Source organism: Bidens hawaiensis, unplaced genomic scaffold (assembly GCF_021521415.1).
Source record: "Bidens hawaiensis isolate Kalapana, Puna unplaced genomic scaffold, B.hawaiensis_p1.1 tig00027123_1, whole genome shotgun sequence".
NCBI classification, from domain to species: Eukaryota; Viridiplantae; Streptophyta; class Magnoliopsida; order Asterales; family Asteraceae; genus Bidens; species Bidens hawaiensis.
This window is the reverse complement of record NW_027494383.1, coordinates 112,691-140,390: the sequence shown is the minus strand read 5'-3', so window position 1 is coordinate 140,390 and position 27,700 is coordinate 112,691. Positions and strand designations below refer to the sequence as shown.

The window sequence follows — 27,700 nt, the reverse complement described above, 5'->3', positions numbered from 1 at the left end:
GCGGGTGACTCTCAATAGGTTGTCTGGATTGGGCAAACGCCAATCCCTCATCAAAACCTTTCACCCGGCCAACGCCTTCCGAAGCAGTAGTCAGGTTCACGAAGCAATCGGTAAGCTCCGTACTCCTCTTGATATGGCGGATGACCTGCGAACGAGACTTGTAAACATCATTAGATCAAACACACATAAAATAAAATGTACACGAAGAACACTTACAGAGTCAAGGCCACGGTCAAGGAAATATTGCCTCTCCCGCTCTGCGCGTTCCGCCCTGTTGCGCAGTTCTTGCATTTCGGTGGAAGCGCGGATCTCTGTCTCAGCTTGAGATTGCAAGAGGGAATCATACGCAGACTGCATGTCAACAATCGTCTTATCTTTCAACTCAGCCTTCTCCCCTTGCAATTTCAAAGCTTCCTCGAGCTCTTGGATTCGGACATTTTGTTGAGACAATTCATCCTGTGCCCTCGACAATTCGTCCTTCTTCCTTTAAGTCTCAGCTCGGGAAGCTTCAAGAGTGGCATTAGACCTTTCACTGGCCTCTTTCCAACTCTTGGCAGCCGCAGCACTTCGGTCTTTTTCTAGCTTGAGTGCAGCCTCAGCATCGACCTGCTTCCATTTTGCCGCAACCGCTGCCCCTCAGCTTCTCTTTCCGCAGCCTTCATGGCCTCGGAAGCCGAACCAAGCCTCCCACCCATTGTTCTCCACTCCCGCAAGATCTCTTGACTACAAGCTAAGCTGTTAGTCAAAGAAATGGCTAAGTTAGTATGAAGATCTAGGCGGGAGCGAGTCTTCTGATACGCTATCTCAGCGGGTGGCATGCAGTGTTCGACAAAACTAATACAAATTTTTGGGTCCGTAACTCGCGACCCATTGACAATGTCCCAAGGCGGGACAAACAAATCATAGTCTCCTCCTAATTGAACATTCACAAAAAATTGAGAACTTGAAGTCTCAAGACGGATAGGGGAGGAGGAAGTCTTCGGGGGAATATTCTGCGAAGAACCTCCCCCAATCTCATGGACAGATGGTCCAAAATGGAATTCTCCTTCCTCACCCGACATAAAAGGCGAAGAAGTAGAATAAAATTGAGAGGCGGATCGGAGGGGAGATTCATTAACCCTAAAGCCCTCAGCGGTAACCTCAGGGTTATCATGTTGAAAACTAGCAACATCCCCACCTGAAAAAGGTAATCTAATGGCCCGGTTGAACGCTAGACCCCTCCACAGTCGTTCCAACAGGAGGGGTAACAGACTTCTCTGTTTCTTTCTCCGAAGGAGGCAACGGTTGCTTTTCAACATTTGGTTTCGGCGTTGATAGCCTACCAAACGCGTGACCCTTAACGATGGACGGATCTGCATAGCATAATCAAAGTCAGATCTCATTGTCTTATATAACAAAAGCTAACAAATACGAACTTACCGGTCACGGTCCCCAGTCGCTCTGAAAGGCTAGGTGGTAGTGGTTTCCTCGGACGATGTGTCTGGCGTTTATTTGTTTTCGGTAGAGTTCTGCCAACAGATGAGAGACAGATGAAACTTCAGTGGCATCATCTGAGCTTTCCCCCTCAAGAATATTAGAATCGTCACTTGTAATGACGATTATCCCATCGGAGGTCAGCATATTAAGAGGCGGAGGGTTCAAGATGTACGCACCTGTTTCAAAGATATTATCCGAGACAACTGGCTCGGCCCGCACACTCACAGGAAAGAGGAAATATTTGGCATTCCTCTCCATGACAGACACTTGCTTAACGTCACGGATAGTTTTCCCAACACACCCCTTGTCGTCATACAAGGCGGTAAGCATAGATCCGAAATCTGAAAAACAAACGTAAGAATTAAAGTAACAGAAACTTTGGAAGATCACATAAAGAAAACCAATAAAACTTACGGCCGTTCGGTTCGACGAAAACAGGCTCCATATCGGGAGCATGCCATAGATGGCTCATTCCCGCCCAGACAAGGGCCTCCTCAGGAAGCACCCGCATTGGTGTTAGCAGGACAGTCAGCTTCCGAACCCAATCACGGTTCTCGTGGGCATCTGGAGTAAGATCAATCAATGGCTCGTTGCCTGGCCGACGAACCATGGTGTCCGGCACCACGTTTTCTGATATCCAGAAAAACTTCCTCTTCCATTCCTTGGATATCGTCTCAACCTCTTGACCAAACGCCCTGTCAGTCGACGAATGACAAGAAAACCACCCATTCCGACGGGTCATCTTGTAGAAAACAGCGAAACGGTCCAGCCGTGGTACCATCCCTTGAGCCATGCATACGAACTCGAAATGGCGAATTCGCATGACAGCACGGGGATGAAGTTGGGACAAGTGAATCCCAAACGCCTTCACTACCTTCATAAAAAACTTCGTGACAGGAAGACGGAATTTTCCCAAAACAAAGTAATCGGCATATAATGCCATCTTCCTAGGAGGAGGGAAACTGGCAATGGAACCGGCAGATGGGAACTCCGGTTCCCATTCTGACGGAATACCATAAGTTTCAATAAGCTTTTGGTATCCACCATGGTCCTATTGTACTTCTATCTCATCAACCTCTGCCATCGTGCTAGTCATAAAGGGAAATGTCTGGTACGATAGTAAAATCAAAGGAATATGCAGAGAATTTCAAAGAAAGATAGAAGGAAAATAATCAGAATGCAAAGACGATAAAACTTCCAAAAGAAGTTAACTCCACGTATTTATACCCACCGCAATTAATGCGATGGGATACAGACAGTAGAGAGAGAAAAGGCAACCCAGTAGATAACTGCCACGTCATGCGGGAAATTCGAAAAAGGGAAAAAGTTGAACTGTCGGGTACAGTTACAGCCGTCATAAACGTCCTGTCACCTGCACACGCGCCTGCGAGTGGCCTACTTGTCCTTTTTTATCATTATCCACAACCAACAAAAGATATTTTTCACCAGCTGGCAAGTCAAAAACCCCCAAATCCACAATAAGTCCATAATTTCACCCGCATAAAATACTTCACACGGAAGAAACACTGGACTGGGGGGACTTATAGAGGTAGGGTACCAAAAAGACCCAAATACCTTTAAGGACTACCCGCGGGTCAATCAGAAGTCCCTCATAAGTCACCCGCGGGACATATAAACCATCCGCATAATCATCTGAGGAAGAAACACCCTCATAGCGCATGCGGAAACACCACAGCACCCTCAAAGGTCATCCGCGAGAAGAGCTATCCTTCCGCGTAAATAACCACGAGGTAAATGCTCCGGGACAGCTGTCAACACATGATTGCCTTCTAGAAGATTTACCAAGATGCTTTCTTGGGCAATACGTGAGCCCCCGGCCAGTCAAGTGGCAAGGACGTTATAACCGTGCACATGGTCAATATTCCCCCATTAGTCAATGGGAAAAAGACACGTGTCCAGGTTGTTGTGCATGCACATGCAACGTATAGGATGAACCTATCACATAAGGACACGTGTCCAGACGGTTATGCAGGCATCTTCTTAAAGGACAGCTGGCCCCAATCACCTTCCCACACCCTTCGGCTATAAATACTCTCTCAACCATCATGAGGTATTCATTCACTCTCACTGTACTCTCTCAATTTACTTAAGTGCTTATCTTCTACAGAACAGTACTTATTCTCACGCCGGAGGGTGGTTACGGGAAGACCCCCCCTCTTGTCCTTCCCGTAACGAGCTCACAATGTCTGTTTTGCAGGTGTTCGTCACTGGACTTTAGGCAATTAGGTTCATATCGTTTGGCAGTTAACCGTATCCTACCCTGTTAACTCATCGAATCCAGGACCCATACCCGGGGAGAGGATCCGTGTTTCTTCACATTTATTTAAAAAGAATGTGAAGTGAGAAAAGGGAGATTCAATTGTTGAATTTTGGAACTTTGCTAAAGACTTTGTAAGCCAAGCTTTCATGTAGAGTTTGGCTGTCTCTCTCTCAATGGGTATCTTTCTACATCTAAAAGCCACTACTTTAGACATTCTACTTATCCAAAAAAGATAAGATTTTCATTTTTAATATGTTTCTAATGCAGATGATTGTCAATAAAAACAGGTCTTTGATTCCTTGGCCAACCTGGGATTTTGATTCCCCTTCCCCCTTGTCTTTGCAATAATTCCTTGATAATTTGTAATTGTAGACAAATATATGAGTTTTTGTGTACATAGAAAAACAGGACAGATATATTTATATGTAGAGACACATGCATATCTGTCTTTGCAATAATTCCTTGATAATTTGTAATTGTAGACAAATATGAGTTTTTGTGTACATAGAAAAACAGGACAGATATATTTATATGTAGAGACACACATGCATATCTATCGTGTGTGCGCGCGCGAGCGTTATACGTATGTATAGACACGGCCGTGGTTAATATTATAGATGTATAAATGAGTTGTATTGTAATAACAACCTATATTAAATTAAATTGGGACCTAACGTTGTTTATCGATATACTGTTTCACATACTTATACGCTTATGATTCACTAAAAACAAATCCAAGAATACATTGATCCGCCCCGAAAATGTTTTTATAAAAAATTCGCTACATTTCACAATATCCGACTTTTAGGACAAATATCTTTCTCTCTCTCTCTCTCTCTCACTCACACACACATATAATACACACACACACATACACAATGGCGAAGGATCAGGGGCAAAGTATACTTAGGGCCCGGGTGGGCCCAACCCCCCTGTTTTTTTGGCGCAATAGTGTAAATTTACTCGTTTTCGCCAGAAGTTTTTTATACGTAGTGTAAATTTAGCCATTTTTGAAAGAAAATTAGCCCGGCCCCCCTCGTTTGTGAGTTTTTGTAATACACTTTGAGTCCCCCCCCCGGGGCAGGTATCTTAATCCAAACTTCGCCACTGCGAAGGATAGTTGGGGCCAAAGGTGGCCCCGGCCCCCTCTGTTTTTGCGTAAAAGTGTAAATTTACCCGTTTTCATCCGACATTTTTTATGTGTAGTTTAAATTTACGTTTCCCAACCGAAAATTTGATCCTGCCCCCTCCGTTTACGGATCTTTTTAATGTGTATTTCCATCCGGCCCCTTCGACATATTCGTCCAATTCGCCACTGTACATACATACTTAAAATCTAATTAATCACACCTGTTAAAGATATAAATAAATAATAGCTAGAAAACCTTAATTTTTCAGTCATGCATGTACACTAGTACTTTTGGGTAACTATTTAATTTGTTACACCTTGAGATTGGGCAAGCCTATATACATGGCTCACACTACAAACTTTAGAAACAAGGTACAAGTATAGCATAAAGTACCAAGTAAAGAAAACATCTTTGGGGAAAAAGATTCACCTCTAAATGTTGTCTGTCATAATGTCATTCAATTCCAGGATAAAAAAAAGAACAGTGGAATCAAATGGTTGTCAATATTGGATTCCAGAATGGACTTGTTCTTAAATGTCCCTACTAACAGCTGGTTTACAATTAATAATATGAAAATCAACATCTAATCTTTGTTCTAAAGCTGCCATTTTTTCTTATCTTCAAAATCAATTTTCATTGCCATTGATTATGACACTTCTTAAAGAAAGACCACCATCAAGAATTCATAAAAATCATAGTTTTTTTCGTGGGATGGCCCGCAAAGTTGAGAAAATATGCAGTTTGTTATGGGATCTTGACAAAATATCACAATTATTCGCATATTCATCGGTCGAGTAATATGTTGTTGTCTAGGTAATATGATTAAAGATATATGGACAGTTAAAAACCCGCACACTATGACACGAGGGGTGTTTAAACAATGGAAAGAAAATATAAACAAATATAATGATTAGATATATCATATTGTTAAAAAAAATATGTGAAAAAAAAACAAGGTTGCAACCGTTGCACCATGTTACAACATTTTACATATTTTACCATCACAAACTTATAGAAACTAGTATTTTTACAACAATTTCTTGTAAAAATAGGCGAAGATATACGTCTTCTTCCTTTATCTATACAAATCATCTAAATAGCTACGTCAACAAATTCGGTATCATAGTTCAACTTTCATTTGACCCGCGCACATTGTTCCTGTATCGAGTCAAAGAGTTCACACATAAGGTTAAATTGCTCCTTTAGATGTTGATTGTCTTTCTTGATGAAAAAGTCAACTCACCGGGGAAGCTCAGTCCTTGACTTTGGCTGAATCCCGTATGTACAACACTCTGAAGGTCATTTTCCCAGAACGCCGAAGGCTAAGGTTTTCGATTTTAAGATGAGTTAACAACAAAACCTTACAAGATATAACATTATTGTTTATTAGATATTAGTAACTTACTTCACCAAAACCATCAATATGTGATGACTTCATGTTTGGCCCGCGGTGCATCATTGATGTCAATGAGTTTTGTGGACCGTTGTGAGCCATGGCATATAACGGCTGAGCCAGTGCATCCATATGGTTCATGGTATTTAACATGGAAGCCCGAGTCTGCAAATGGGCCAAAAATGAAGTAAATTACAAGGAAAATCAAAGTTATATAACACATTTAAACCCCTTTCATGAAGAAAGATTATGAAAAACTTACATCTTTTAATAAAACCGCTTCCATGTTCATATCCGTCCTAGGATTAATGGTTGCTAATTTCATTGACAAGAACTAGACAAAAAAAGAATCAGTAATACAATTTAGATAATAAAAAAAAATATTTCACAGTATATGAAAATATGAATTTATAGGTATGTTGGTATATACCTCGACTTGTCTTTGCAACGACTGCATGTAGTTTATAATCTCATCGAGCATAACAGCTTTTCCGGTCACCTTTAAACGAAAATCCCGTCTCAAATTAACAACCAAATTTATATAAATTAATTCCAAAAATATATTTCTTTTATATTTACCTTGCTACAGCCAGGGACAAGATCTTGAAGGAACTTCATTCTCTCACTGATCTTTTCTCTTCTGACCTGAAAAATCCAAATTGTTAGGAACGGAACTGAAACGAGAGTAACGGAATGGAATTGGCATACCCTTTCTGCAAGACTATGACTATCGGTTGCTTGACCCCGTCTTGCTCTAACATGAATGTAGTCTTTTGGCGTCTCGGGTTGTTTTGCATTTTCCTTAGTAGGTTTCGGATTCCCCTCTTCCTTTCCAATTCCATTCTCTTCTTCATTTGACTTACTTCTTTTCGCATCTGATGCCTGTTATGAGTGAGATTTTACTAGGTACGTTTATATATATAATATATATTTGGTTGTATTTCAAGAAAATCAAAATATTTGGTTGTTAACTAACCTTATTGTCTTTACTAGACATAGTACTGGATTGTGTTTCTATTCCTTTCCCCTTAGAGATTTCCTTTCTCTTTCTGCCATTGGAATTAGTACTTTGATCTCTAGTTCCAGTTTCCACATATGGGTTCTGTTCAGCCGTCTTGAAAGACTGATTACTTGACACTCTTGACAACTTTCCCGATTCCACCATATGAGGGAATTCAAGTTCTTTCATTCCAAAGCAAGATAATCTTGCTGCTCTCTCAATAAATCCAGGATCCGTAGAGAACGGAGCCGGTGGGAGTTGATGATTCCCGGGAATTAGCGAATTCCCGGGAATCTGATTCCTATGATGATCCATCATTGATAGATTAAGCTTAGGTGGTGAATTCAATGGAGTATTGTAGCATGATGTGTTGGCACTAGTGTTTCCAAGAATGCAGGATTGAGGCAAAGCCTCCGCGGAATCACATATGATTCCTAGTTTACCAATGAGTTCCTTGAGAACTGCATTCTCGCAACCCGGAACTGGGATTCCAGTTCCGGACTGTGGGGACGAGACTATGGAACTCAATGCCGATTCAAAGGGATCGCTCTGATCCATTGGATTATTATCCCAGTTGCTATTAAGATAGCAACTGGGATACTGTTCTTGACTTTCAATTTCCATTTCCATTCCAAAGTTTGAATTCCAGGCTTGTGGAATTCCAGTTCCCATTCCATTGCCTTCATTGTTAAAGAAGCCATCTTTTTCCATTCTTGAATCAAGATTCCCAAAAGGGTGTGTGAATTAAGTAAGAAAGATTGTTGGTTTGATGATGAATATGATGATTTAATTGGTGCTTAGAAGTGACTCAAGTGTGGTAAGATAAAGGGGAGTTTGTGTTGAGAGCAGTTGTGGCCAGTTGTGTGATAGCAGGAAAGTAGAAAGAAAAAAAGGGAACATAAAGTTGAAAGAAAAAATGGAGTGGGAAAGTGAAGAGGAAGCAATACAGAGAAGATTAGAAACGAAACAAGATGCTCCTTTGACCTTTTTGTTAATATTTTATAAAGATTAAATAATTACTTATTTTTTAAGGTTTTTTATTCCTATAGTTTAATAAATATTATATTTGAATGTATTGGAATTTGAGAAGAAACTATTTATTAAACTACATGAGATAAAAAGAAGAATTAAATATTTTTCTGTGAGATAAAAAGAAGAATTAAATATATAATAGAAAATGATTTATATACAGAGGTGATAACATATTATTTATTTTTTATTTTTCTGTGAAACAGACACTAACCAAAAATGTTTATATTAAACATGTTCTTTTGAAATAATTTTAAAAAATGAAAACCAATAATTAATAAACCTCGACTACTAACATACTCGTTACATATGTGAAGGCTATGAAAACGATTTTTCTTTTATACGATGGAAATGAAGCGCATACTAATTACCAATACCACTTCTATAGGTACACGCTACCAGTTGAACACTTTGATTACTCTTATTTAGTATCATCTCTCATACTCGTTCCCTTTTAATAAAACAAAATCATAGTCGGAGAAGATGATAATTAATGGCTGAACCGAGCCATCCACGGATGAAAAACCGACTATGTCGTACCCTCTTATGGAAACTGTGGAGCTCGACACCCTTGACTTGAGCTCACAACTCCTTCCTGGACCAAACCTTTTAAAATCTATTGGATTAATAAAACGATGGGCCCGAGCCCAAACAAAAATGAAAACTTGTTTTGGGCCTTGGCTAGACCTATTTATATTTCTTGTTACTGCGAACCCCCATTCCATCCATGATTCCATGTAGAGGTGCACAAGTCGGGTTTTTTCTAATACCCGGGTTCGGGTATGGAACCGGTTTCGGTTATGATCGGGTATTGGAAAATCGGGTATTGAGAGAAACCGGGTAGGGTTTAGGTAGGGTATTGAGGAGAAAAACTCAACCCTATGTACCCGGGTAGGGTATGATCGAGTTCGGGTATTGGAACCGGGTACGACCGGGTATTAATACCCGGTTTTGAATTTGTAATTTTTTTATACATTTTTTAATTTGTTTAAAATTTAAATTTGCTTTGTAATTTATAAAAATAATTAAACGATATTACAAAAATCATAAATCCACTTAATTACAAATTATTACTTAGTAATATGCATTTTACAAAAACTTAAACATAAAAGTTGTGAAGTAAACATAAAAATATACTATAAAAACTCATGTATTATTTCGGGTATTAGAAAAATGGTATCGGGTATCAGGTATAACCGGGTATCGGGTATAGGGTATGACCGGGTCCGGGTATTTACGGGCATAAATCCAGTACGGTTCTGTGTACGGGTATTGACCTCAAAATGCATACCTTATCCATACCCTACGGGTAGGGTCGGTTCCGGTTTCGGGTATAGAATACCCGGGTATAATAAAAACCGGTTCCGGGTATTTTTTCGGGTCCAGTTCCGGGTACGGGTTTTTTGTGCACCTCTAATTCCATGTGTAATTTTCTGTTTAATTTTCATCTTGTATAAAATATCGATTTGCTATTAATTTATTTATAAATTTCTTTGTTATAATTCCTTATTCTAGTTGACTCTGCTTGCTGATGGGTGGTTGTTTAACACATACTAAATATATATAAATGAATGTTTTTATTCATATTTATATGTTAAACAACCTGTGTATGAGTGATTTATATACTTTAAACCTATTTATACTTTAGACCTACACCAATCATCCCACGACAAAGGATGCCCACCCGATCTATTCTTGACCCACAAAAAACTTAGGCCCTTGATTTCCCCTACAACGCTTTCCACTTTCACTGCCAAACCGTTAAACACCATATCGTTTCGTTCCTTCCATAAAACCCACAACGCAACAAAACAAACCGCATGAAATGCTTTTGCCTTTCGCCTATGAAACTTTGTAAACTTGTATAAATCAATAATATCCCGAATATTGAAAGCGAAAATACGCGGGACCTTACACTAAATATATATAAATGAATGTTTTTATTCATATTTATATATATGCACTTTCTATTAATCCCCCCCTGTGAAGACGTCCTTACTTACCCATACTAGTTATAGGTATTTAAGTCTTATAAATACTTGTTTTTGAGTAGAGCATGACATCTACATCACTTGCTTGCGCGTTTTTAAATGCGTGATGGTGAATTTTAATAAAGATGAGGTTTGCTAAAGAAGACCGAATCAGTAACTTACCGCAGGAACTAATCGATTTAATCTTAAACGGGCTTCCAATTCAAGAAGCTGCAAGGAACAGCATTCTATCTAAAACAAGGAGGTACACATGGACCACAGTGAATGCATTGGTTTCTAGTGACCACTTGTCCCAACTAAGTTATGCACGCGTTGAGGAAATGAGTAATAATAGAAATATCAATGGTTGTTCTTTTATGTTTGTTATGGCAGAAACGATTCCAAAATACACGTTTAACAGATTGATGCGTTTAGACTTGCTAGATATAAATTTTGGTGATCTGGATCAACTTCATGGTGTTCTATGTATGCTTCGTAACACACCTATGTTCCTAATTTAGAACGACTTTGTGCCAGGAATCTCGATCACACATACTCGTAAATATCTTTCCCTCACTAAAATCGATCTCTCTGTCTTATTTAAACATATATATGACTGCCTAACTGTTATGATGGCCTATTTAAAAAAGCAAAAATGAATAAGGTGTTGTTTACTCTTTTAGAGGTAAAATATCTGCAGTCTGTGGATCACATCTGCAGAAAACCTGTAGCAGAAAAGGTGGACAAAAACTCTTTAGTTTGCAAAAGGAAGACTGTTTGTCTGCATACTCATGGCTAAAATAAACTAAACTTTCTAAAAAAAAGCTGATAATAATTCAACAAATCAATTTCTAAAAACTAATAAGAATTCAACAAATCAATTCTAAAGACTAATAAGAATTCAACAAATCAATTTTTACCAAAATAATAATAATAATAATAATAATTCAAAAATCAATTTTTAAAAACCAACAATAATTTAACAAATCAATTACCTGTAGTTGGGATGTGCGGCAGGGGCGTTAGACATGAGGCGGGTGGGAATGGCGGAGGTGCGGTAGGAAGGGTGGTGGTGGCATGGGGTGGTCGGCATTAGCGTAGGGCGCCCGACAGAGGCAGAGGAGGGGTCAGAGGTGTGACGGTGGAGAGGAGAGGGGTGGAGGGGTTACTAAGGTTTTCTGAAAGTGTTTGATGAATATGATAGGATATGAGATGGGAAGAGTTTAAAAGATCTTAGAAATTTATGGTTCAAGTTTTTTAATGAAAGGTCTTTCGAAAAATAAACACATTGCAGACTTAAACGTTTGTGTGTGATCTGCGCGATGCAAATAGAAATAGAGAACGAATGTTAGAATCGCCTTCTTCTAAAGGGATCATCTAGAAAGCGAGTCGTTTTGATTTGAATATATTAAATTAATGTTGACATTGATCTTATGGGTATCCAATTTTTTTGGTAAGATGGGTATCATTTTTTGTAAGTTGATTCACATATTAAACCTAACAATTTATCCATTTTCCATAAAGGAGCCGAATGAAACCAAATTTTCATGTTCGGTTTTGAATTATAGACGTTCAAAATGATGAATCAACATCGACTATAACCCCTAGCCTTCCAAGCTAATGATGCGGGTTCAATTCACGCTACCCACTCTCTCTCCTTTTATTTTAGTCTGTTATCTTACTATATTTTCACTATTTAATTAAAATAGAAGGCAAGGATATAACCAAGCATTGATGTTCCTCACCATATTCATTGAATCTAAAAATCCGGATTTACTTAAATGGGATATCTTTGTACGTCCATTTTTTGTGTACATCGTTGGCTCGAACTACATGCAAAGTGTGATATCTTTGTTATCCATCTAAATGTTATTACAACATTACAAATAAAATTGAATAACTTATAGTCATTTTTACCTTTTTGTTAACGTCATAGATGTCTTCAATGTGGGTATTGGACTCTTCCAATGACTCGTATTTGTGAACTATAAATTTCGTGCACCACATCAACTTACTCATATTTTTCTTTGAATATACAATAAAGCTTAAGAATATAGTAAAAACTCACGTAATAGTGGTTGCCTTTAGCACGAAAGGCTAATTCCTCAATATTTATATTTACTATAATTTCACGTTCTCTAGCTTCCTCAAAAAGATGTTGGTGAACAAAAAAAATCAAGTATGACTCGATTTTAACCCAAAACCAAAACCATCCTCATTCTTGCACACCCCTGCATGTTGGCACAATCACGTAACTTGTGTAACTAAGCAAAACGATCGCAAACGCCTAACTGTGGATCATACTGAGAGGCTCCTGCTTTTAACATTCTTTCCTGCATATTCAAGTTTTATATATTAGTCGTATTATATTTTTTAGTATACATATGACCATAACAAACGAGATTACCTGTATAAAGATGTCATCACAGTAAACTTCCGACAGATAATAGTTGTGGTTATACAAAGAGAGCATAGATCGTCAAGAATTTACCGGCGATTGTCGATTTGCATTGTGTCAGTGGTTCATTAGTCTTTAGTTTATCGTGTTTGTAATAAAACTACTGTTCGTTACGTTTGTTTTTGTTTAGGCGAACTTGCTGTGAAGTTTTGTTATAAGCGATGTTAATAAATGGGCGAAGTTAGGGACAACTTCGCCTAGGGATGTTAGGCGAAGTTTTCGTTCTTATATAACCTAACTTGGCCGTAGGGTTTGGGTGATTTTTGGAGATAACTTCTAAACGCTTTGGTTTTTACGTGTTACGAGCACTGTGTTGCTAATAACATATAAGCATTTGAGTTACTTGTTTGCTCATTGTTCGTTTCCGATTCTTATATTCGTATACACTCGTAATCTTATACAAAGGGGATTCCGCACCCTTTGTCTTCGAGATATTCCTGTGAAGAACCGGCTGGGAACCTACAAAAGAGATGCTAGAAAGTGTCGGACTATAAACTCATATAACATTTGTAACAAAATATTTGTTAGCTAATTATTAACAAAATATTCACTTACAATACAATATTGCAATACTAGTTTATTAACAAGAACTTACTTGTTGGTCTTTACCCCATAAATGCTCTTTTGGGTGGATGTTTTGTTGGATGGATTGGAGGATGTGCAACAATGATACAATATTCTAATAAATCGGATACTTCACCATCTTCCTGTATGAGTTATTTGCAATAACGATCTCAAAGGGGATTACTTTCTTGTGCTCTTAGAATATGCTAGAACCAAAGAAAATATATTAGCAATAACAATCATATCATAAAACAAAAAGACAACAATAAAAACTAAATCGCCAGCCTCCTACTTATTACTCTTGAAAAAGGACTCTTGAAAAAGGACAGAAAACAAATGTTCATAATACTCAAAAACATGGAAGAAATCTTAAATAAATAAGACACCTTCCTAATAGAAAAACATTGTATTCCATAATTATGAGATGTTCCACCCTAAATTTTATTCTTTCCCGTATTTGTTACAAGTATAACTACAAGGACCTAATATGCCAAGTATTGATTCTATAGTTTGGGTCATTTATGTAATACTTGTAAGTATGAGGACTGTTTGTGTCATGTTAATAATTTGTTAGCTGGTTAGTTGATTGTATCGGTTTAAGTAACAAAGTTGGCAATTGAATAAACTAGCTAAGAGTTTGATGATTTCTTCTCTAGACTTTCTGATTTCTGTTAGCTGTCAGAATTAATCAACAGTATATAATCACACCCACAAAGAAAAGTAAGAAAAAAAGTATACAATGGCCGCTAGCTGACCCAACCTACTCGTGCGAAGCCCTAATGGGCATCCAAGTATCCCTGGCTTCGGGGAAAACCCACCAATCTGAAGGCCCACTTGTGTTAAAACCTGGACACCCTTAGGATCACCGGACTAGAGATCGCAAAGATCTCAGTCTTCCTTCACTAAGCCACTCATTTCTGGTTTTTTTTTTATTTCGTTTGTAAGTTTGTTTTTTGTTACCACTTTCGAATTAGGGGCTCAACTGACCAATATTTAATTCCTAGAGTTGTTTAAAATTATCAAACCTAACAAAATATTTAATTCTTTTTTTTATTCGATTTCTTTGGGCAATAAACTTGTTTATTGCAAACTTAATCGGTCAATATTAAGTCTTAAATGAAAGTTCTTGTGGCGGAAGAATTTTTGGATTGATTTGTTTGGTGTTAATGTTATTGATTTCATTTCTTGTTTGTTATCTATCCTATAACACATGCGATTTAGGGATTTTTTTTTCATTATTAGAGGGGAAGGGGCACCCATATGGGTAGGGTGTATGGCTTACAAGCCATATGGTAACACCACCCCATCCCATGTGGGTAAGGTGCATGGCTTCATTTCATGGCAAAGGTTTGCCACACAACATTAATTCATTATTGGCCATTGAAAATTAAAATTAATTAATGAAGTTCTAGGGTACTTGTGGGTAGGTGCTGCCTGTAAGTTTATGGTTTTTGGGTAGTTAATGGTAAAAATGAGGTGGCATTACATTATTGACCAAAGTATAGGTAATACCCATGAGTGCCCCTTCCCCTCTTAGATCTCACGCCAAGAAAAAAATTGTTGGTTAATAAACGTGTTTGTTTTATGAGTTTTTGATAACTATTAATTTTTTTTTGTCATGGCTTTAGTCTTATGTTTTTATGTGTACATACATTTGTAAATGTCATATTTTATGTATATGTATGTTTACTTTACACAACGTTATTATACATTTGCAAAAATGCATGTATATACAACTTTTAATTACACATATGTTTAAATGACTAATTAGTTTTGACCTATTGATTATTCTTGTTCTGATTGAGTCACCTTACTTGCTTAAATAAAGTATTTCGTTATTACTCACATACGCTCCAATAAAAAAAAGGAAATGGCCGATTACATCGGATTACTTTGAAATTTGTACTACTCATCGCTACTACTGTTCAAGCTCAAGTTGTTGACAATTGGTTGAAAAGGCCATGTGCGGCTCGTGGGCCAGCGAAAACATGTTAGGGCTTTAGTCCCACACTTAATTAAGGCCTCTAAGCCAAAAAAAAACATTATATATAGATATATTATAATGAGTAAAGTAAATTCAATGTAATGTATAGGTGTGGTGGTAGGCTTGTTAGTTACTAAGGTATATGTCATGAGTTTAAAACTTGTAATAGCCAATTTTTTTTTCTAAACAATTGTCATGAAAATTCCACAAAATCTTATTTCGATTTAGGCCTTCATATTCGTTAAGCCGCCCTGAAAAAGGCAATGGATAATGGGTTAACCTTTGTTCTCTTAGGTTTAACAACTTTTATTGGAGTGAACTACCAAACGGGTTTCAACAAAAATATGTTTCATACATGTCGGTGCTTGAGTTGAGGCATTTGCTTTGGTTTGTTTTGTTTTAGTGAAATTCAGGTTTAGTGGAAAATTTGATGCATTTATGACCGGGGTTGTACATTTGTGTATAGTGGTTGGTCATTGTAGCTTCTTTACCCAAAGAGTACTAAATTTTTTCTTACAAACCTCTGGTGTTGTGGTGGCTTATTGTTCTGTGTTCTATGACACCGTTCGTTAGACGAGTGAGAGCAGAGAATTTTGTTGCAATGACTAGTGCTGAAAATTGGGCAATATTGAAAACTGAGTTGAAGATTATTGGCACCTCTTTTTTACTATTGTTGGGAATAATCTTCTTATTACTGTTTTTTAATATTATTATGAAAAAACTTATTGAAGAAATTTAGCATTCCACGATTTATAATCACTAATTAAACAAGTAATGTTCATACCTGAAGGTTAGAAATTACATCACAATGACGCTCGATTAAGGCTTCCACTCGCTGCCTTCTTCATCTTCTTCTTCGTCGTCTTTCTTCATCTTAAAGCACTCTAACTAACACAAAGGAAACAAAGCAGATCTGCAACTATTAGTTGTAGAACACACTAGAGATGAGATAATGAGTTTATTCTTAGCTTAAATCAACTCCGGGTAACAAACCCTACCTTATACTGCAGACGACCGGTGACCGAGACGGTGGTCGATCGCCGGAAATCAGATAAGAGAACAACGGTGGTTTTGAATTTGTGTTTTTTCAGTTTGATTTTGGAGTAAGTTATTGTGAGTGAACCAGTGATGTACCACAGAAGCCAGTGGGTTATTATTGGCCGGAGGATAAGTTAAATTGTGTCCTTGTTACCTTTTACTTTATTGACCACCAACTAATATACAGCTAGCAACATATCAATAATAAACTTTATTATTATAATAAATTCCTAAGAGTATTATTTAGTGAACCGTTATTAAATCATTGCTAGTTTCCTTACAATAACAATACTAAACCCGAAAAATACATAAGTAAACATATTAAGAAGGGAATCGTCATTTGTGTAACGTATAGATTCATTATGGTTCCGACACTAAACCCAAAACTAAATTAGTAAAAACGTTATAATAGTAATGGAAATTAGTAATATCGTATATATTCGTTACGATTTCGACACTAAACTCAAAAATAAATGAGTCGACCAGTTACTTCGTTATAAAGGTCGAGTTAAACTGAAACAACGCCAAATTGGAGCTCCACACGATTACATGACTCAAGCTCAATTGAGCTTTTATATATTGGAATTGAGCTTGAGCTTCAAGTTTTGATTTCTACTTGACTCGATGATCAGTATTAAAACCCTAACGAGTAACCAATGGTGTTCATTATATTTAATGTTATTATTCATCAACTTTACAAAAAATTTAATGTTGTTATTCATTAACTCTCTATTTTTGATATAGTAATTATATAAAACATATGCCACTATTAGGGAATATGGACGAGATTCTTTTCCTGAATACTCGTACCCGTACTTAGTACATGTATCAATTTAGCATATTCGTTACAAATACATATACAAGAGTATTTTGATATTTGGTACCCGTTTGAAATATGTCCATGTTTTATTGGGAACTTTCATAGTATGGTTTACTCAAATATAATGGTTTATTGGTTTTATTTTCGGTTTTGGTATACATTCGTTATGGTTCCGGCACTAAACTCAAAAGTAAATTTGTAAAACTATTATAATAGCAATGGAAATCGTCGTATAACTTATGATACAAAAAATAACATATTTAAAAAATAGCGATTATTCGGCTAGTTTAGCACCGGCGTTGCGGCAACGAGTCGACGCTAATGCAATCAGTATCAATTTGATTCATTATAGTTCTGAATCTAAACCCAATAAATAATTTCATCAAATTCAAATACAAAAAAAAAACAATATACTTTTTGTTTTTCCTCGTAAAAGTCCTTGAACATTTTTTTGCACATTAAAGTCCCTGCACATTTTAAACTTGAACAAAAAAGTTATATAACTTATAAAAACATATATTTTTTGTTTATGTAGCATATATGTAATATATAATAGGGGTATTCAAGGTCCTGTTTTGACGGTTAGGTTAAACCTTTAGTAACCGTTTTTTATTTTCGAAAAACAAAAACCGAACCATTGAACACAAAAACTAAACCAAAATTGAACTGTTACTACCGGTTTATCTTCTACCAACAGTCGTTGAATTATATGGTGTAGAAAGGTTTATGTGCTTTAACATTATTTGCACATGAAGTTACACACTTAATTCTCCTGAAAAATGATCCGCTTTCTTGTGTAGTATATTAAGTATATAACATTATGTTCTTCAGCTATTTTTATTCTTGTTCTTTAATGGAGTTATTTAAATATGTATTCAATATATATGATTCATATGTAGAGTTATTTAAATATGTATTCAATATATATGATTCATATGTAATACATATAGAATACATAAACTATTTTAGAGAATTGAGTCTGTAACTTCAAGTGCAAATACAGTTAATGCACACAAATCTCTATACGTCATATAATGCAACGAGTGTTGGTAGAAGACAAACCATGAAATCAAATCGGAGTCAAACCGTTAGTAGCGGTTCCGTTCGGTTTTATTTTTCAACGGTTTGATTTCGTTTTCAAAGATAAAATCCGTTACTAATGGTTTGACCTAACACACCATCAAAACCGGACCTTAAATACCCCAAATATTTATTATATATCATAAACAAAAATAAAATGTTTTTATAAGTTATGTCATTTTTTTGTTCAAATTTGTTATGTGGAAAAACTTTAACGTGCAAAAAATTGTTGAAGGATTTTTATAAGAAAAAACAGAAAGTATGTTGGTTTTTTATGGTATTTGCCCAAAAAACTTATTTAAAACAAAAACAACGGCGATGCGACGTGAATTCGGTCGATATTAGTTACGTTTGTTATGGTTCTAAAAAATGAAACAATATTAAAAATTTATTAAACTTTATATATGATTAAGTTATATTTAAGACAATGTATAATTAAAGCTGATATAATTATAATAATAGGTTATAGAAGAGTGGGATTCAATTATGGCCGTCCGATAACATTCAAGATTGAATATTAGCCGTTTGATAAGGATAGATTAAAAAGCGGTTACTTTTCATCATATGTAACTAACTAACTTCCCCACTACACCTATTAACTCCCCACTAACCCCACTACATTTATTTACATGGGTAACCACCCACCACTAGACAAATATTTATATAAAATTTGAAGCTTTCTTTACGCATACATCAACTATTGCACAAAATATGGAAGAAAACCAAAGTGATAAGCATGTCCAAGTAAGGTGCAATACATACGTAAGTTGCTTTTGTATTACCTTCATCATTTAATCATATTATTTGAAAAGTGATTATGATGTATTTTTAGTTGCAATGATAATGTACACTTTATATATTTTCTTTTGTTACTTGTGGTCTTGCTTATTTTCAGACATGTTGTGAGAGTGTTGAAGTTGTATCATCCGGACCCTACAGTCCGTACAAATTACAACTTTCTCGCGAGTTCAACGACGAGGTAGTTTGCATGAAGTTCTTCTATTCGACTTTTAATGTATTTATGCCTTATTGAGTTTATGAACTTACAATAAACAAGTTATTTATGTTGTGTAGATGCGTCGTATAGAGAAGAAAAGAAAAAGAACCGGAGTCTAGCTAGAATGGAAATAAAATGACGTTGTCAAAATCTTACGGTTGACATATTTATATTATTGAATTATGTAGTCACATTCTCGTGTTGATATTCCCGTCCACCGGACGGGAAAAATACTAGTTATATTATAGAAACCATACATACGATTTCTACATGCAAAAACTGATATTAGGAGGTAACATCTTCAGTAAGCAAACAAACATATTGCGAGAGAGCGAAAAAAATCCACTGCTAAGGATTTTGAGACATGTTTGATCTTTGAAAGTTTCTTTGTAAGGGTGCCCTTGCCATTAGAAAAATCTTTCTAAGTAAAACCTTCAATAATAGCATTCATTTTTGGCTTTGACTTTTTAAAAACTAAAAGTTCCAAGGTTTGCTACTCAATCAATTCAAAATGTTCTTTTAATTGCAATTTTTTTTAGCTTTTTCCACACCACCTTATCATCCGAAGCAAAGCAACGCATATGGTAAAATTAAAAAAAAAAGACAAAAAAGAGAGAGAGAGAGACATTGAGACATTTCAAATCAGTTTTGGCTTTGCCTTTTGAAAAATTTAAAATTCCAAAGTTTGTAACTTGGTCGATTCAGAATGTTCTTTTAATTGCAAAAATTGTCCAACTTTTTCCACAACGCCATGATCCTAAAAAATGTTAATTATGTAAGGTTTGTTTAGCATCCTCAATCTCAAACTATAAATCTTGTTTCCTACTTTAAGGTTTTATTAAATATGCTTAGGAATGATGCCAACATATTTTTTAATTGTTTTAACTTCTAACAAGAAAATACACGAACTCGAGTTGTCAAAATAAGTGAAAACAACTCAAAAACGGACGGAAATACATAACCTACATCGCGTAGCGCGAAAAACTAAAAAGACAAAAACTTTGGAATTTTGACAGATTTAACACTGGACTTCGATTAAACGTAATAACCCCTAAACTTTGATTTGACCCCATGTTACGCTTTCGAGAACTTGCATCTTCAAGGTGAAAGCATCATTGATCCTTTTTAGCAAATTTATAACCTTCAAGGGTTTTGATTAGTAGGCCTTGTTTTTCATTGGCCTCCAAAGTATATCAAGGATCAAGTTAATTAACTAGGTTTTTTACTTTTAAGAGTCACCTAATAATAGTTAGGTGAGCAATTTAGAGGTGCGCAAACCGGTTATTTATCCTACACTGATTCGAGTTAAAACTGAACCGGTTCGTAGTCAAAGTGGTCAAAACCGGTTAGTGTTGAAACCGGTTTCAGGAGTCTAAAAACTTTAACCTGTGGAACCGATTCGGTTCCGTTTGAGCCAGTTTATACATAAATTAAAAGGTGGCTTATATGCAGCAAAAGGGATATGGCAAACCGGTTTTAATGGTAATAAATAATTAAATTGACTTCAACTTTCAAGAAATATTAAAATGATTTCAACTTTCCCACAATCAATTAATCCAACAGTAATATTATATAAATGGATTTCTAACCAAGGTAAATACAGTGATTTCTAATCCAAGGTAAATACTTATATGTAGAAGTGCAATAATAAAATTCCATTATTACATTTTGAAAATTACAGGGGTGTAATAAACCGATTTTATCTAACCGGTTCCAAACAGTCGAGTTCAAACCGTTTACAGCTAAAAAACTCCAAACCGGGCGTTTACAGCTAACCTAAACTAGTTTTTGTAAAATTGAGTTCAAATCGGTTTGGTTACGGTTCAATCGGTGTGTTTAACCGGCTTGTATGCCCATCTCTAGTCAGCATACAAGAAAAAGTTTAAGCTTAGTAGAACAAAGTTCAAAAGAAGCTTCTAGTAAAAACAAGTATCTTAAAAGAAATCAGCATACTATTCTGAGGTAACCTTTCAATATTTTCAACCACTTATCTAGAATATCGGCTTTTCCATTCTAGCCTGAACTAATAGCTTCCATGTCTTTCTCCAATTTGATGTGCATGTCTTTATTCCAAAGACCAACGCTAATGTTACAAATATCAAACAATTGTACTTATTGTACTTAGGTTAAAATTATAACCCACAATACGTCAATTGATACCCTTCAATCAATGCTTTGCCATGTACTCAGATTCAAATGATAGAAGATTGTACAAGTTTGGTTGGCATGATGTGACATCCGTCTAATTTGAGTCTCGTGTTGTATTTGTTTGTAAACTTTTATTCCTTTTTTTAAAACCGACTCAACATTTTTAGAACTTATTTAATTATTATATAATAATATTTTTGACTTCGCTCATAAATAAAACGATGTTTGTCACATTATAGTGTCGTTAAGAAAAACATAAGGGGTTCAAATTAATTTTCGTTAAGTTGTTATAAGCATTAGAAACCTTTAAGCTCGTATTAAACCATTTTGAAACTTGAGGGACCAAAAATGTAACTTTTTTACACACCTATATAAACTAACAACCCTAACCCTAACCATATTATTATCCAAGCCGCCACTTCCTCTCTTGAGCCGTTTTCCGGCGAGCTCCGGCGACGCCATCTCCAGCCACCACCTCCCACCGCACCACCACAAAAAACCTAAACCTAACTTTAACATCACAAACAAATCACCCAGCCGCCACCGCCACCTCCTTGCCGTTTTTCCGGCGACTCCGACGACTCGGCTTCCAACCCCAAACACCTCCGACGCGACCTCCAGCACCTTCTCATTCTCTTCTCTCGAAATTCCGGCGAGCTCTCTCCCTATTCACGTTTTTCCGGTGACCGGAAAACCGGCCACCGGTACCGCCGTGCACCGTCTTTCTATCTCTCTATCTCTCTTTCCGTCTCTCTCTCTATCTCTCTCCCTCGGCTCTCCTTTTCCTCTCTCTCTCTCTCTCTCCGGCCGCTGTCACAAATCTCCGGCGGTTTCGGCTCGGGTTTTTCTCGGTGTAGAACCACGACCTCACGATCACCTAATAGGTAAATTAATTTGGGTGTCGGTGTTATTAATTTTCATATATCGAATTTAAGATTTAAATTCGTTAATAATCGGTTATATATATTTGGTTATATACTTTGAAACGAGTCGGTTTGGGTATGGAGTTGGTTTGGCTTGGGGAAAAGATGAACACCCGGGAAATGAATATATGTTATTTTCTTATGGGTTTAAATTAACAATTGTTATTTTGGTTCGGTTGATTTGTACATAAGTTGTTGAACGAGAGGTCTCGGGTTCGGGTCTCGTCCTAGCCGGTTTTGGTAGTATATTTTCATACTATAAAATTTATTGTTACTATTAATACTAATATCGCTACGTAAAGATTATTATTAGTATTATTACATATAACTTATAATTATATTTATTTATCATTAATATTATTATTATTATCATTATTCTTATAAATATTTAAGTTATTATTATTAATAAAGACCATATTAATATTATTTATTAAAAATCATATTTCTATCATTATTTATTAACAATAATATTATTATACTTATTTTGTAAATTCGTTTAGAAATCGAACCAACATAAAGTATGGTATCATTATTTACTATCAATATTATTTATTATTATTATTATTGTTATCAACAAGATTTTAACTAATACCAAGATTTCTATTCTATGACTATTAACATTAGTATTATTAATAATAATTATTGTTATAATTATTATACTATATTAGTTTTATTAAAAATAATTATTGTTATTATCATTAACGTCATTATCTTATATATCTATATATATATCCAACATATCTTTTAGAATTATATTATCATTAATATCTTATCATTAATAATATTATTATAAACTTGATTATCAATTCATTTTTATGAAACCGAACCCTTGATTTAAAACCCGTCTTGTCTCTTTTAATATTGGTTTAGTTATTTAAAAGCCCCAATAAAATAATATTATTTTATTTTAAATTACCAATTAAGTACGAGTCCCTAATCGTTAACAAATTAACCGATAACCCGATGAACAACCGAACCTTCTCGTTCAATGTTTCAAATGAAGTTTCAACTAAAGTTCAAGTTCATTAATATATTTTATTTATTCGTTTTCATTTAGCTTTCAAGTTGGATTCGTTCGTTTCGTTCACAGGCTTTCTACATTTCGATCATTTATTATTTTTCGATTCGTCAATCGAGGTGAGTACATTTCATCCCCCGTTTTCCCTTTTATGTTTTGGGGGTAACATGCATACTTATTCAAAACAAGAATGATTTATTATACACTTTTCTCAAACCACAAACTTTAGGGTATATGATACTTGGAATACTTGCTCTTTTGTGTGTTATATGCCTCATATGTTTTACGTGCGCGAGTGTTTATTTTTATGTTGTTGTTGAGCCTCATTAAGTATGATCATACGCTCCCGTAACAACTTAGCCTTGTGCTAGTAGAATAGGGCCTCATTATCCGAGTATGTCGGTTGTTACCGAGTAGAAAGGATCCTCATTTACATATGTTTTATATGCCACGATTGATGCATTTATTTATAGTCTCATATACGTTTGTGGATTTCGCTCATATTATATATACTCAAACTATGAAATTGCTCACCAACATACGTGTTGACAAAATATTATTTTATGCATTGTTACAGGTTTGACTTTTATCGACTTGAGGACTTGTCGGAAAACGTTACCAAGACTATTAGGATATTAGTAAAACGAACAATATATTTGTTTACTTGTGTTCAATTTGTTTGTATGACCAAGATGTGTTGTTTATTGATTTGTGACATAAATGAGTTGATTAAATATTCACTTTATTAGTGTCTTGTGTATTTGTCCAATCACGTTGCACCCCGGCATGTTCCGCCTTTAGTCGGGAGGTGACACATGATAGGTGTCCCAACTCTTTTCGCAAGAGACCACTCAATCAGATTTTCTAAATGCAGGTGCGTTGTAGATTCGGTACCAATTCTCGCCTAAAAAATAAAAGAAAAGGAAAATGACATAAATGGAGTCCGACACTAATTTCCACTAGTTGATTAAAATAGAAAGCAAAGAAATAACCAAGCATTGATGTTCCTCACCACATTCATTGAATCTAACAATTCAAATTCACTTAAATGGGATATCTTTGTACGTCCAATTTACTTTTGTATTTTTTTATCTTGGTCATGGTTGCAAAAGTCGCTAGGCAGCTGACTGGGAAGTTAGGTTTACTCGGGGAGTACTCGGAAATGGTAACTAGAAAGAAAATTAAATTTTAGATATTATATATATGTCAAACATCAAAAGTTTACTAATATTTATAACAAAATAAGTGAATATCAATATAAATAAAATAAATACATTTTTTAATACTAAATTATTCAAAAATGTGCTAATCATTAGGTAAAAAAATTAATGTTCTTTTCTTAACATTGTAAAAATATGAATTATGTTTTACTTTTTAAGTCATAATCAGCCCAAATTAACTGACTAGATGTGATTACGGCTGAAGTTGACAAATTTTGATCGGTCCTTAATAATTAGGCGGAGTTAAAGAAACTTCCCTCGGCACCATACATTGTAGCGAGTACTCGGACTTGTAGACCTACTTTTACAACATTGATCTTGGTTTACGATTTGTTTTCTTTATTTTATGGTATTCTATATTTTTTTTTAATCACGAAAGAAACAGATAATTGGAGACGTAATCACTCAATGGTCATTATTAAGTTTAAACTAGAAAACAAATAAAGGAATACAAATTATAGGAATACAAGACATGTTATAAGGTATAAACCTGTATCCAATTCATTAACCATCTGCGACAGAAACTTCTTTTTCAATATGTCCAAAAAAAATATTCAATACATTAACGATACCATTATAACTCGAGTGCGATTCATCTCCAGCAATAAACGTATGAACGTTGTCCCCGATTCTTATCCAACTACAAGCGGGTACCTTTTTAATCATATTCTTACTCAACATGCGTCTCACATTTGCTGCATCTTTATATCTTCCAGTAGAAGAATATATGTTCGATAACAAAACATGCGCACCAACATTATCGCTATCAAACTCGCATATATGCATAACCACCTTTTCAGCCAATTCAACGTTCTTGTGGACCCCACAAGCAGCTAGCAACGGTAACCAAGCACTAACTGTTTTATTTTCTGGCATACTGCGTATGAGCCCAAAAGCGTCCTCTAATCTCCCAGCCCGACCCAAAAGATCCGCCACACAAGCATAATGCTCAAAGTCAGGTACTATTTCATAATCATTGACCATTGTGTTAAAAAAAGTCAAACCTTCATTGACCATTCCTTCATGACTACAAGCAGTCAAAACCGCCACAAAAGCCACAGAGTTTGGTATAAAACCTTCCATTTCCATTTGCTTGAATAAAGAGATGGCATCATGAACATAACCATGTGAAGCGCATCCCATTATCATGGCGGTCCACGACACCAAATCATGACGTTTCATGCTATCGAAAACACGTTCTGCAAGCTTGATGTCACCACATTTAGCATACATGTTAACAAGTGAGCTTGATATAAACATATTATCATCAAAACAATGCCTAATTATGTACCCGTGAAGTTGTTGTCCTAACGGTAAACTGGTTAAGTGTGCACAAGCAGGAATAACGGTGGAAAATAAAACTGGGTTCGGTTTAATATTATCACTCAACATTCGCCTAAACAATCTTAATCCCTCATCAAATAAACCATTTTGCACACATGCTGTAATCATAGAGCACCACGAAACACAGTCCTTTTCAGGTAATGAACAAAATAACCGATACGAATGTTCCACCATATTGCACTTTGCATACACATCAGTCCATCCGCTTGTAATGAACCCGTTTCTTTCAAGCCCGTGTCTTATTCCATACCCATGGATCTCTTTTCCCTTCCAAACATCCATATGTCCCGCAACAACTGGAAGAACATTCGATAACGTAAACGCATCGGGCTTCAACTTAGCGTAATTATACATCTCCCGAATCATCATCATAGCTTCGTTGTACATATTATTTTGCGCATATCCCAAAATAAGTGTGTTATACGAAACCACATCTTTCTCCGGCATTGTTTCGAAAACTTTTATCACACTTCGCATCTGCACGTTTCTTTGATATTGATTATTACTCACTTTATTCAAAGCACTCGGGTTTCGACAGTTTTCGCTAACTTTGTTGTATGCTTCATAAATGTCATCATTATTATGTCCACTAAACCTCTGCACATTTCTTCGTTCTCGATCACTCATTTCATTCAAAGCACTCGGCTTTCGACAGTTCCGACTAATATCCGTACATGATTCATAACTTATATTATTATTATAACTATTATGATCCAACTTTCTCTCAGGGCTTTCATCAAACACCTGGCGTGCACTGCCTCTCTGCAACTTGGAATACATACTCAGCAACGCATTTCCAACAAAAACATCAAACTCCAAGCCGACCCGAATAACAGACCCATGAAGAGCTTCTCCAAACTTAAACCACATCAAATGGGTGCAAGCTTTTAATACGGAAGGGAACACATTGTGGTCTGGGTTTATTCCCATGGCTCGCATTCGGACGAAACATTTTAAAGAATGGAATAAACAAGCGTTGGATGAGTAGCATTTGATGATTGATTTCCAAGCTTCAAGTGAAGATGCGTAAGGGAGATTTTTTATTATTTGAGCATGGATTTGTTTGGCTTGTGATTCCATTGAAACAAATGTTGAAATGTGCACAGGCTTTAGTTATCCCCTGAGATGAAAATTTAAAAGTTTAATTATCGCTTTAATAAGATTAACACAAAGTTACTTCATGACGGTTTTGAGCACTTGTGGTGGAAGCAAGGAAGCATGTTTTATCTCCTTTGACGTAATGATTATTAAAGCTAACGTTAGTTAACTTAACGATTGAGAGTGTTTTTCGGCAGTAAAATTTATAAAAATAAAATTTTCACAATTGAACAAAAAACAAATTTTCCTTTTTTTTTTTTTAAATTATAAAGATTTTTTTTAAATTTTCCTTAAATAGTTTTTTTTATTACCTTTTAATGATTATTTTTGCCCCACTGAATAAATTTTCTGGTTTCGTCACCGTTATTGAGCCCGAGCCACAAAGAAAGCTAGTGAGGTTTTTTGCTAGGAAGATCGTTTAGGTTTGTTGAGCCTTAACGAGTCTCATGTATTATTAAGTTTTAGCTCTTTTTGGACTTTTATGTATTAATTTCAAATTTCGAGTTTAGCTCGAGCTAAGCTTTGGCTCAGTTTAAGGTGCTACACAAGCTTGAGATGAGCTTTAAGATTTTATTGAAATAAAAAAATATAAGCGTGTATATTATAATTAATAAATAATAAACGAGTCGATCCCAAGCTTGAGAAAACAACTCACAATCTAAGTTGAGTTTTAGAAAAATGCTCGAAACGAACTCGAGCTTAGTAGAGCTCAGGCTCCACTCGACACAT

The 27,700-nt window shown here is 35.7% G+C and overlaps 1 protein-coding gene and 1 pseudogene across 2 annotated transcripts; both read right to left on the bottom strand.

Moving 5' to 3' along the window:
• Positions 1–5,140: 5,140 nt before the first annotated feature.
• LOC143574856 (transcription factor bHLH62-like) lies at positions 5,141–8,229 on the bottom strand. Of its 2 annotated transcripts, XM_077059373.1 has the most exons (8): positions 7,257–8,229; positions 6,989–7,162; positions 6,860–6,925; positions 6,711–6,779; positions 6,543–6,614; positions 6,293–6,445; positions 6,131–6,209; positions 5,141–6,045 (listed from the first exon to the last, which is right to left on the bottom strand). In XM_077059373.1, the coding sequence occupies exons 1-8, from the start codon at positions 7,989–7,991 to the stop codon at positions 6,008–6,010; spliced, it is 1,386 nt and encodes a 461-aa protein (XP_076915488.1). In that variant the 5' UTR covers positions 7,992–8,229; the 3' UTR covers positions 5,141–6,007. The 2 variants fall into 2 exon arrangements, with proteins under 2 accessions (XP_076915488.1, XP_076915487.1); XM_077059372.1 differs by having other exon boundaries at positions 5,142–6,209; positions 7,257–8,228.
• A 16,577-nt stretch (positions 8,230–24,806) lies between these two features.
• LOC143574871 (putative pentatricopeptide repeat-containing protein At3g23330 pseudogene) lies at positions 24,807–26,978 on the bottom strand (annotated as a pseudogene).
• Between the last annotated feature and the right edge of the window lie 722 nt (positions 26,979–27,700).

Excerpts from the sequence above, each read along its gene's own strand:
- LOC143574856 (XM_077059372.1), bottom strand. The coding sequence starts at position 7,991 with ATGGAAAAAGATGGCTTCTTTAACAATGAAGGCAATGGAATGGGAACT. Across the intron at positions 6,615-6,710 it reads CGTTGCAAAGACAAGTCGAG|TTCTTGTCAATGAAATTAGC; the intron begins GTATATACCAAC and ends TTTTTTGTCTAG. Across the intron at positions 6,210-6,292 it reads ATATTGATGGTTTTGGTGAA|CCTTCGGCGTTCTGGGAAAA; the intron begins GTAAGTTACTAA and ends CGAAAACCTTAG.